Below are 12253 nucleotides of genomic sequence, written 5' to 3'. Positions count from 1 at the left end.
AATAGCACTTTGTGTACTATATTGTTTTCTAAAACCATATTGTTTACTGTTAAGAATATTATTAATTTCAAAAAATTCGGCTATTTGTAAGCAAAGCGCTTTTACAAATATCTTAGAAAAGACTGGCAGAAGTGCTACTGGCCTGTAATTATTTAAATCGTTCTTATTGCCCTTCTTGTGTATTGGTACAATCAGGGCTTGTTTTAAGGCACTTGGAAACTTTGCTTCCCGTAGGCTCATATTCAGTAATTTTGTTAATGGTATTATAATTATATCAATAACAAGCTTGATTAATTGAATATTTAGACCATAGGTGTCTTGTCTGTGTGTGTTTGATAATGATGTAATAATATCTCTAACTTTAATACAAGAGATTGGTTCAAATGAGAATATCGGTAAGGTACCAGTGTGTATATTACTTAGATATGAGTTTTGTGGATTTCCATCGTTATTCCTGGTATTCGATAATTTTTGGATATTCGTGGTAAAAAACGTGTTTACTTTATTTGGAGGGATTTAAATAAAATTTGATACATAGCCACTTGGAATAAAAGCAAATGTAGCGCCATTTTCCAAATTTGGTTTTGTGTAGGATGTGCAGTGCCAACTTTCTTATTTATGGAAGCAATTAAATGAAATTTCATACATACACACTTTAAATAAAAGCAAAACTAACATCAGGTTTAAAATTTGGTTTTGCACATTCTATAGCCATACCCAGGAGCTCGTTTGCTATATTTGTTTAATTTATTTAAAAATAAATTGACGGATGCAGTTTATACATAGGTACATTTTTATAAAATAAAAAAAATTACAATTTTGTAGGTGTTAAAGTAAAAAAGCATATTAACTAAAATGTAAAACGCGAAAGTATATTACTACTATTAACTTGTATAGGTAAATTATTAAATGTATGTTAATTCTAGTAGATGGGTCCGTATTACATTTTTTGTTTTTCAGGTCATCACATATGTGTGGTTCAGTACATCATAAAATGGCCACGGCTTGTGTCAATGTACCCTACAACATCTCTTAGAACATTTTTTGAAAAAAGTTATGTGTTGCGGCAGTGTACCTATTGAGCAGGTGATATCTAACACATTATTTTTAACATCAAATGGTTCCAATACTATAAGTTTTCACACTGTGGGTATTGCTTTCTTGAAACTCGCGTTTCTTTAAACTGGTTAACAACTAGTTTTGCAAATAGTGACTTCTCTTCTAAACTTTCAAGATACATTAGTAGTAAAAGCCTGATTATCTTTTCTCTGACGGCACAATGCTGCGTTCTGATTGGCTGCGGCATTTTGTGGCGGTAAGTTTGATTTTATTTTTTTAATTTCCGGATGTCGGCCATTTTGTAGCGGTAAGTTTGAATTTTTGAATTTCCGGTTGTCAGCTATTTTTAAGTTCAGTTTGAATTTCTGCGGGGAATTTAAATTTTTTACTGTGATTGACTGTGTCGTTTTAAATATACAGAGTGTAATGATAATTATATACAGGGTATTTGTAATCGATTTTTCTGGTGCCAAAAGGTCGTTAACTGGTCGACCATTTTGTAAAGACGAGATCAAATTGAATCGTGTATGTCGGTATATCTGAAATTAAATATACACGGTGTAATGATAGCTATACATAGGGTGTTTGTGTTTGGCGATTTTGCTATAATGGCACTAATACGCTAGCCATTTCATTTTCATGTGTGTACAGGGTGAGTCAATGATTGCGCGGAGTAATCTAATGCCTTGAAGATAAGATTTTTCGATAGAGTGCTTTTATATTATGATATGGTTAAATATTCTCACTTTTAAAAAATATTTGGAATTATACAGGGTGCGCTGACAAAGTACGGCACCAAAATGGTAAATTTTTTAATGGAACCCGTGTTTTTTAGGTCCAAAGTTACAAAACTTCATATTAACCACACTTTTTTGAATGGAACACCCTGTATATTTTTCTGTCATCTTTTAGGTCCTCCAAAAATCTTCAACTTTTGATAATATTGCCCTATGCCCTATACCTATCTCTGATACTTTTAGAAATATCTTGGTTTTCCTTGTTTTTAAATAAGTTATATGTAATTTACATAATAACGAGAAACGCAGGTAGTGTAACTGGCGAAAGTGCAAAAGCCAAAAGATACGGTACGGTTGCAAAACTAAATTCACGGCAAAGCTCAAAATTTCGGTACTTACACAACGTAACTGGTGAGAATGCAAAAGGCAAAAAGATTCTATTTCATAGTGCATTTTCTATTTATTTAACCGGCCATTTCGGGTAGGGACAACTTGAACTTCAATCCCGTATCTTATATCTTCGATACGTTCAAACAAATTAAAACCTTTTTAATTAATTACGCCTATCCCCGACGTCCGAAAAATACGGGACCGGCGTCAAGTTTCAAGTTAATTAAGAGCGCCTCTTTTGAGAAAGGGGTCCAGCTCAGTGGAACGGGTTTCTGCAACTCATTTAATGGTTACATTGTTAATTGGAATGTGGAGATCGATGTAAATTAACTACAGACTAATAGGCGGAAACTTTTCATAGCACTTGAGTGTATTTATGCAAAGGAACTGCGTTCATTCACTTATAGGTACTCCTTTTTTGTTTCTGTACAACTTTTACGGAGATCGCGATCGCGATTCCGTAAGTAAGAAAAATACCGGAATTCACAATTTGTTTTATGATGCCCGTAATATGCAACTTTCGGTCTGGTAAAGCTCGAACGAAATTTTCCATTACGAATTCCATCTAAATAATTGAGCAACGAGTTCTCTCGCGGCTTGACCCTTAAAGTCAACACTGTGAACCTGAATCACGCAGTGAATAACCCAGTGACTCAGAACCAACCGAATGCGTTAACATTTTTCTTACAGATTAATCCCCACTATTAGGTTATTAAATCATTAACACCTTCCAATATGACGTCTAAGTCAACAATTTTGTTTTAAAAGTCAATCAAGAGCGCTGTACTCCCAGAGTGCAAGAAAAATTAGGATGTCCTTAAGAAGCCCACACACGGAAATTGTACTGTTTATAACGAGGTTTATAATGTGCAGGGCTGCGTAATTTTTCTGCGACTTACTGGAATCTAGAATTTCCTAAAGCTATTAAGAGGACAATGCGCTATAGAATTCAAATAAGCAAAACGATAGATTATCAAAGTAGCGACTTCCTATTATTGTTCACTATATGTGAAACAATTTAATGCTGACGTTAGTAAATAAGGAATCTTTAATATTAGCTGCACTGCTTCAGGAGAACGGCGTCTATTCCATTCCAACTCAGATTAACCTATCTAAAAATCAGCGAAGTGGAGGTCACTGAAACTGAGGATGAGGTAGGCAATCCAAGCATTTAATTGTAGGCTGCAATAGCAAGCAAAACGCCTTTCTGCTGCCCACTTTCAAGTACTTGTATAGAAATAAGGTCTGAATGTGCGAAAGATATATCGAAAGCGTTCCACTATTAGGTACGTTCTTTATTGAGACGGGGGAGCGAAGAAATTAGTAAAATTTGTAATTTTTAAGTGGCAGTTTTAGCTGGAAACAGATTTTTGTGTAAAGATTGTTTCATTTTGACCTTGCTTCAAATTGAAATATTTAGAATTAAGTTACTTCGGCGACGTTGTTATGATATTGTCTAGAAAATCCCCTTCCACTTAAACTAAAAGCGAAACGAAAGGGTTGTAAACAGCAAACGCGTAATCTACTTAGCTAGTGTTTCGGGAAATTCCAACATTCAAGGCAAATATGAAACAAAAAACACATAAACTTCAGCTCAAAGTGCGCCTTCTGTGCAACCTTGGGAACTTTTTATGTGTGAAATGCACCTATAAGTACTACTAAGTACCTTATAATTTACCTACTTATTGTAAAACAAAACAGTCTACTATTTAAAATTTAAATAATCGAGATCTTTTCCGCAGATAAATATATGGTAGATGATGGGTACATTACAGGATTCTTAGGACACATAGTTATTGGAGTTTTCGTTGAAGGATGTAACGAAAAACGGTAGCGTTTTAATAAAGTAACTAATCCGGCCTTCATTTCCAGTAATCCAAACAGGTAAGCTAAAATATGTGAAATTAATTGCTGTTAAAATTAAAGTTACCGGTATCATTTACAAACACACTGCCGTGGGCCCAGTCCAAATGGCATCCAAGACTCCGCGGGTCGCTTCGCCAGATTCTCCTCCGAAAATCTGTCGGGGTCAAATATTTCTGGATTAGGATAGTACTCTGGGTCCATATGAAGACCGTAAGCTGGAATCAACACCGTCGTTCCTATGGGCAGCGTGAGGTTGGAATTTGGGATCTTGTATGGTTTGGTGCATAGCCTTATGTGACTTGTGGCAGGCGAGTGTTTTCTTAAAGTTTCTGGAATAAGCGAATTTTGTAACATCCGACTTGGACAAATGACTTACCTTTTAGGCATCGATCTAAGAGACCCATGTCCATGACTGCGTCGTAAGTGAGTTTTCCTTCATGGGCGTCCAAAACGGAGTTAATTTCCTTCCGAAGATTATCTTGTAGTGTTGTGTTTAGCGATAATTCGTAAAGACAGAAACTGGTTGTTGTAGAGAATGGCTCAAAACCGGCAACAAAAAACGAAAAGCAATGCCCGGCAATTTCCGCGATAGTGGCACCATCTTCTTCTTGTCGAACAGAAGGCATTACACTACCTAAACTGGTTTCGGATATCTCCACATTGTTCTTAATTTGGAGAAGGGAGTGCATAAAATCTTTCCGAGAAATATTATTCTCTTCTCGATGCTGGGCAACATCGCGAACAAGTTGCAAAAAGAAATCTGTCATTTCTTTGTTATTTAAAGTCAGTTTCAATTTCTTAGAAAGATCGGGGAACATAAATAGCAGCATAAACACGAACGCTCTCCACTTTGACGTGTTGTGCAGAAATTGGAGACCAAAGTGTTTGAATTTGTTGTTGGTATTCTTGAAACTGTTGCAGTCTAAGCCAAACGCGCACGATCCGATCATATCGACGCCCATGTTTGCGATAATATCCATTATATCAATCGCGTTTCCACGACCCGCACTTTCGTCTATAACGACCGTTAACTGATTGCAGCATTTCGCAATTGTTTCGAACATAATCTTGAGTCTTCCTGCGCTGAACGCGGGAGCTAGCTTCGATCTGCGAGTTTTCCATTTTTCGCCCTGAAGAGAGTATAGATTAGCGCTTAGTGGGTCTTTTTCTTCATCAATGTAAAACGGATGGTCAACAAAATGGGAGAAATCGGTGGTGAGCACATCTTTAATGAGCTTCATGTCCGCTAACACCAAAATCGGGCGTGTCAAAAAGTAATATCCCCCAAATGCCAGTCCATTCCTTTTTAACGTATCATAAAAGTGTTTCATACCCATTCCCATTCCTTCTTTTTGTAGTACAACACTTTTAGCATTTCCGAAAAATAACTGAGGTTCCAAACTGAATACACCGTTACTTTTCCAATACCGGTGAGCTACTACACTATACGATAACAGAAAAGTAAGTAGAACAAGTAGCATCACCACCACGCTTAAACAAAGGTATGCAAGTATGACCGCCATCGTAACCTAGGAAATCACTGTTCTGTTTCAAGGTTTGAGTTTATATATGAGCTACGTCTTGCACCGTAGTAACTCAGCTACTGCGACGTGACATAATATAACATACAGATTACATGCGAATATGAGTAAAATATTCAGCCCATTTGCACAGAAAAGAATGTCTAGAAATTAACATTGTTGCAAACATGTATATTCAGTGATTTATTATTATTCATATTATAGCTACGTTTCCATATCGCGTGGAGTATTTGGTACCTGGATTAGGTACTAAAATTAGTACATAAACACCATATGCTAAAGCCAGTCATCGATGATCAAACCAGTAGTTCGGATTTTTCCTAAATTCTATACATTCCATTTGTATATGTTTCTATATGTGTTCTTTCTTTACCTTTGAGCAAAATGGTTCTTATTTCTTACCCTCCTTAAAATTTTAGGCTAAAACAATAGAACCAGACTGGACGGAAGTGAAGAGGAGGAATGCAGTATAGGCAAAACTATCAAGCAAGAACATGACAACGGGAACGGCAGCGAGCTTTAGGAGCATGGTACACCCACATGACTGAGGGTTGAAAACATATTCGGCCAAGTCCAAAACGGTAACAACATAGAGGAGAAAACTCTGAATCACTGGTTGGCCACATAATAAGGACGAAATCAAAGGAAATACTCATCACGAACACAGCAAACATTAAAATTGTTCTAAAACTTCAAATGGAATGATATCGAAAATTCAGAGTGCTTAAGTAATGAACATACTAATGCCTAGGTGGCGAGCCGAGGTGTGGGGGTGGGGGAGCTACAATTTTTTGAGTTTTTCGCTTGTGTATTGAAAACGGTTCATCATAGGGTAAAATGTTATATTAAATGAAAGTTATTAAATCATCTACAATGTTTATTCTCATCACACCTAGGCCCTTATTATTGAGTTCATAGGAATAGCATTAGTGAGAGAAAGAGGGCGGATTTCTCCCTAAAAACTAATCAAGAAGAGGTTATTTAGTTTTACGAGAAAATTCCGTCCTCTTTCTCTCACTAATTCTAGTCCTATGAACTCAAGAATAAAGGCCCTGGGGTATTTGCTCCTCTAAAATTCGCTTCCAGGAACTTTACCTACCAAAAGGTAACGTCCATCAATTTGCAAGAATCATCGGGACAATTTTTGGAAATGGTTGTCTTAGGATTCCACCATCTGGAAACAAATGTAGAACGCTCTGGGAGTCGCCCAGTCTAAAAGACCAAGTATCGTTTTGTAAATTTGTTTATTTAATTATGCAATAACTATCAAATTTACGGTGATCGGGTTTGTCATATTGTTTTGTTATCAAAAGAAGTCACCAAATACGGATTTTCAAAATGATCGGATGAATTTTACATAGTAATAACCAATTGATCATCTTCGGGATTGCTTTTTTATATTTTTCCATAAAAAAACAATAACATTTGAAAATGAACGTTTCATACCCATTGTATCTTATAGAAAATTCAATTCTAAACCAATTCATTTCTCTTCATTTTTTCCTTTAGAGTAATAGTTAACGAGATAATTGAAGTCAAATGCGAAAAGAAACGACATCTTGCCATTTTTTCATCGTTTTTTGTTTATACATAACATTATACCTATTCCGGGAGTTTTCGGCTAGGGGGACTATGGTTTTCGGATTCAGGGGATCTTTTTACATAGAAGACACTTGATTTCGTTGAGTGAAATGACAACACCCAAGCTCAATCTGCCCAAACTGAAATTTGACTGCACTAAGCACTTATGAATATGACACAACAAATGCGATCGCGTGGCATTTGACGTCATTTTCATTCGTCCAATAGTGAAGCGTTTCGCAAATTTGAATTTCGTTCGCTTATTTTGCACTTTTGAATTACCATTTTTAGCAATTAAAAACAAACTAAATAAGAAACTAATGGTTTAAGTATAATGTCAGGACAATAAATATTTGCTGGAGAAAGAATCAAGTAAATTTAAACCACATGCATATTCCCTATTCACAAAAAATAAATAAAAGGAAGCTTGACTAGTAACAACGTCAATATGACACCACTACTATAGGTACCATGAATATTAAAAGATGTCAACTTTAACCTTGATTACATTTGTCGTTGCAAACAACCATTAGTGCGACCGCACCGAAAGGCGTTCTCTCATTCCTATACCGTCCAAAGGTATTGTGCTTGCGTACATAAGTCAGTTATTATTCAAAGAAATGTATTAATTAGGCAAATACAAGATACTTCAACAAATTAATCATTTTTAAAAGCCACAAAGGTCATACACTTACAGATAGGCCATATTTTTCATTAGGTGTTTCATAACTTTGATGCTATTTAAGGAATACGTAAGTATATAAGTTAACAATTGGAAAATTTCCATATACCATTCGAAACGTGAATAAAGAGCATCAAAAATGAAGTGCATTGTCCTATTCACCCTGCTGTTGGTCTCAATGACCGCTGCCATAAATGTAAGTACCATAACAAATTAAACCTAAGATTAAGTAAGTCGCTAATTTTTCATCATTTAGCATTACCATTTGTAATCCAGATGAAGATGATAATTGACAACCTTTCATATAATTCAATTGTTCGCCTCTGATCTGGGATAATTCAAATACCTAAGTGTACAGTTTCGATGTACAGTTTTTTTATTTTGCTTCAGGTGAGCCCCGAAAAGATAGAAAAGTGGGAAAACGCGATCCAACCGCACGTTGAGAAATGCAAATTGGAGTCAAACGTTGATCCTGTTTACGCAGATAGGATGAAGTACTTAGAATTTCCCAAAGATCAGAAGTTTTATTGTTACATGAAATGTTTGTACAACGAGGCTGGTGTTATTGACGCGGAAGGACACGTCAATGTTGAAGAATTGGCAAAAAAGTTTAGTTTTGGAAATTTAGAAGCGGCAAAGAAATGTGAAGATAAAGTCGAAACAGAAAAGCGTCTTTGTGAGCAAGCATATGAACTCCTCTTATGTACTGTAGAAGCGGTTTCTGAATGATGTACGACCAATTATGTCATAGCTTGAACGTTTTTGCAATAAATATCTTCGTTGCCTTGTTAGATTTAGCTTCACACTTGAATAACAAAAGCCATAATCAAAGGACTACGAATCTTTCCAGTCTTAATATTCACATACAAATACCCCTTCAACCATGCAATGTGAATCTTAGTTTATCGAAGTACCTCTGGAGCTGTACCCTTCACCAAGTAACCGTAGACCTTTACCGTAGACCAATTCTGTGCGTGAGGTCTTCTATTCGTGCTGCCTGAATCCATAGAAGTACACAGGTAGAACTTCTGTCTATTCCTGTTTTCCGTGGCACATGTCGGCTGTGGGTGGTGCCGTTGTGTGGGCTCTTTTGAAACCTGCTACATATTGTAACCATTGAAACAGGCGAGATACAAATTGTCTTCCTTGGTCCGTGGTTGCTGGAACCGGTGACCCGAGTCGGACGATCCAGAGTGCTGGGAACGCTTGGGCAACGGTGTCAGCTTCGATGTTTTGTAATAAAGTATCTTTTTCCTTGCGATACCGGAATTGGTCCTATCAGGTTGATGCGAACGTACTCAAACCTCGAGGTTCCTTACATTGGACGTCCACATTTGATCCATTTTAGGTTACGACGTCCATGTAGCAAAAGTGTACGTACAGTGGACGTTCAATTATTCCCTCTTATGGAATATTTAACAGGCGGTCCATAAAATAATTACAATGTACGTCCAATGGGCGTATGTTCCAATTATGGCGTACACTAGATCTCATTAATACCATTTTTGTTTTTAGAAACTGAGATGCAAACATTTCCCACGCCGGTTTCCAAAAAAGCAATTTTTTAATTGCCCAAAAGAGCAAAGAGTGATGGTAAAAATTCTGAGTAAACGCGTACACACGTTGAAGACACTGTAGCTCTATACGATCAAGTTCGGTCGACTTTCCCACGCGTCCGTCGACGGTGGGTCAACGGGCGTCGCTAAATCGTTCGGAGGTTCGCAAGTATGACCACGGCGATTACGCGCGAAGCGTTCGATCGTGCGTTTTTTCGGCTAACTATGAACGGCCCTGCACCACCCACCGAATCAAGAAAGATCCCTCAATCTGTTAATCCTTCCGGTATCCGGGCCTAGTGGGCTTTCCCGTGTTTGAGTCAAATTAATCTGCAAGCTTCGCTCCTGTGTATGCAAGCACAATCACTTTATTAACGAGCTCCTAGCGAGTTTATAATTTTGCGGTGAGTCCGTCCGTCCGTCCGTTAGCACGATAACTCATAAATGAATGGACCGAATACGATGAAATTTTGCAGGTGGATTCTTTATCAAATTTGTAGATCGGAGTTGGTGAATTGGCAATGTAGACCAAAAAATAAAAAAAGGCCTTTTGATATCTCCGTTAGTTATGAACGGAATAGCATGAAATTCAATATGCGCATAGCTTTAGCCATATAAAACACAATTCCAAAAGTTGAGCCTAATCGATCAGCATTCACAGTGCCCTAGGCGCATCTCGACCATTTACAAACCGGATTGCAAACTTTCTTATTTGGTTTTGCGCATGCGCAGTGCCAACTTTCTTATTTATGGAGACATTCAAATGAAATTTGATACATAGCCACTTGGAATAAAAGCAAATGTAGCGCCATTTTCCAAATTTGGTTTTGTGTAGGATGTGCAGTGCCAACTTTCTTATTTATGGAAGCAATTAAATGAAATTTCATACTGCTAAAATTCTGAAAAATATAGCGGACGGGCTCAATTCTTGCCACTGTCTTGTATAGAGTCACTGTAGTGCGTGTCTGCTTTTGCGTTACGTCAGTGTCATTATGAAAGCTGAATTTTTCATTTTGATTTATGGCTTATTGTGCTTTATACATACTTACGATTCATTATTACAAATTATGTACACAGTTAATTACCAACATGCAAATTAAAACGTATACGTAAATGTGTGACAAATTGTGAGGACAGTTTCGCAAAAAGCCATTGTTTACCAAAAATATTCTTCATCATCTTCATTATCTTCTACACAAATAGAAATACGTTTTTTTTGGCATATCTAGGTGATTATTTCCTTCATGTAATGGTTGTCGAAAGTATTACACTAATTTTGTTTATTGAAAATGTTAGTCGCTATCGATTTCGGACTTTCTCTCGTCCATCATCAGGCGATACGTCGGGATGGCTAACGAATCATGGAAAATGTTTTATCTGAATATTATTTTGAAATCTGTAAAATTTATGTGAAGAATGAAAGGCGTGTATGGTAATATGGAGCCATTCATCAACAATTCCTTCATGTAGTAAAAGCATTGGAATTGCTATGGTGGACAGTCCATATTTCAACGATTAATTTGCAAACGTCAAAATTTTGCCACGGTTAAAAATCTGTCAAAATTTTATCGCTTTCTTTCGCACACTGTGAATACTTATTCAGGAAATAATCATGCCGAATATCCCGTGTGCTTAAAAATAGCCTGATTCAATTTTGTCGTTTTTCGTCAAATTGTTTTGCTAAGAAGAAGTACTTCTCGTCAATTTTCCACCCAAAATTTTGTTACGTGGCAAAATGACTCGACGTACTTCTAAGCAAAACATTTGACGAAAACGTCAAAATTTAATCGGCTATTTTTATGCACTTGGGATATTACTGTTGATTAATTAATTCGACGTGAGACGTTAGACATAACCGGAAAGGGAATTAAATAAAAGACAGATTTTTTATGCGTCCGAAGGGAATAAGAAAATGAACCTTATTACGCACGAAGCTTGGTTCGGCGGAGCAAATCCAAACCGAAAAGCCAGGAAAAAAACGAACCAGCAAGTAAAAAAAAACCTGGCATAACACACACAAACACACGAAATAAACCAACTACCTACAGCAACAAAATATAAGATAAAATACACAAATAAAACATCTCAAATTGCACGATAAAAATGAGTTAATGCAGATGCAGTTAAACAAATTATTTCAAGTGCAAGCGCAAACATGATAAATCAATTTAGTACAAAACCACATTAAAATACATGTGCGATCAATTGAAACAAAACGTAAAATGATAAATTGCATGTACACAGGAAAACATCAAAATGGCGTGGCTCTGCTCCAGCCACCGTTAACATAAATTAATTTAACAAGAAAGTAAATATTGTGTGAATGCCAATAGCAAGTATTCATGTGAAAGTCTATTATTGCTCAAACAAAGCATATTTTAAATAGAGGAAATGTTAATCAGAAGGTCCCTAAGGTCTCATATTGCTAAGATACAAGTTCTGCAATCCGCATGAGACGAGTAGGTAACATATCTAGCGAAGAATCGGACTGTATTAGGTACCTATCGTTGCAAGGAAATGGAAATGGAAATAGACCACACAGTAAAAAGTGACGAAGGTACGATCGAAAACAAATTTTTTAGATAAATGCGGCATGCATCTTCATATGAAAACAGCCGCATGCGGCAGGTTTCCGACCCCTGGTCACTAAGGTCTTTTATATTCACAATGCCACCTCTGAGAAGTTTCTCTGGATCCGCCACTGATTGTATGCTCTCGTCGTTAAATTAATGTCTGCCGTCATTCATAATATGATTTAACAGATCGTTTAATCCGGTATACAGGATGTTCCGTATAGGTATGTACAAAAAATTGGGTGGTAGAGGGGATCAAAGCAAGCAC

The 12253-nt window shown here is 36.7% G+C and overlaps 2 protein-coding genes across 2 annotated transcripts; one reads left to right on the top strand and one right to left on the bottom strand.

Annotated features, from left to right (window-relative positions):
• Positions 1–3466: 3466 nt before the first annotated feature.
• Positions 3467–5670, bottom strand: LOC116158879 (probable cytochrome P450 6a23). The gene is made up of 3 exons (XM_031471733.1): positions 4429–5670; positions 4130–4381; positions 3467–4075 (listed from the first exon to the last, which is right to left on the bottom strand). Exons 1-3 carry the CDS (start codon positions 5573–5575, stop codon positions 3903–3905), a joined length of 1572 nt encoding a protein of 523 aa, XP_031327593.1. The 5' UTR covers positions 5576–5670; the 3' UTR covers positions 3467–3902.
• A 2076-nt stretch (positions 5671–7746) lies between these two features.
• Positions 7747–8649, top strand: LOC116158651. Its single transcript, XM_031471476.1, has 2 exons — positions 7747–8052; positions 8247–8649. The coding sequence occupies exons 1-2, from the start codon at positions 7996–7998 to the stop codon at positions 8583–8585; spliced, it is 396 nt and encodes a 131-aa protein (XP_031327336.1). The 5' UTR covers positions 7747–7995; the 3' UTR covers positions 8586–8649.
• Positions 8650–12253: the final 3604 nt, after the last annotated feature.

The sequence above is a fragment of the Photinus pyralis genome, unplaced genomic scaffold (genome assembly GCF_008802855.1).
Source record: "Photinus pyralis isolate 1611_PpyrPB1 unplaced genomic scaffold, Ppyr1.3 Ppyr1.4_LG1, whole genome shotgun sequence".
In the NCBI taxonomy this organism is placed as follows: Eukaryota; Metazoa; Arthropoda; class Insecta; order Coleoptera; family Lampyridae; genus Photinus; species Photinus pyralis.
This window is presented reverse-complemented; position numbering and strand designations above follow the sequence as displayed.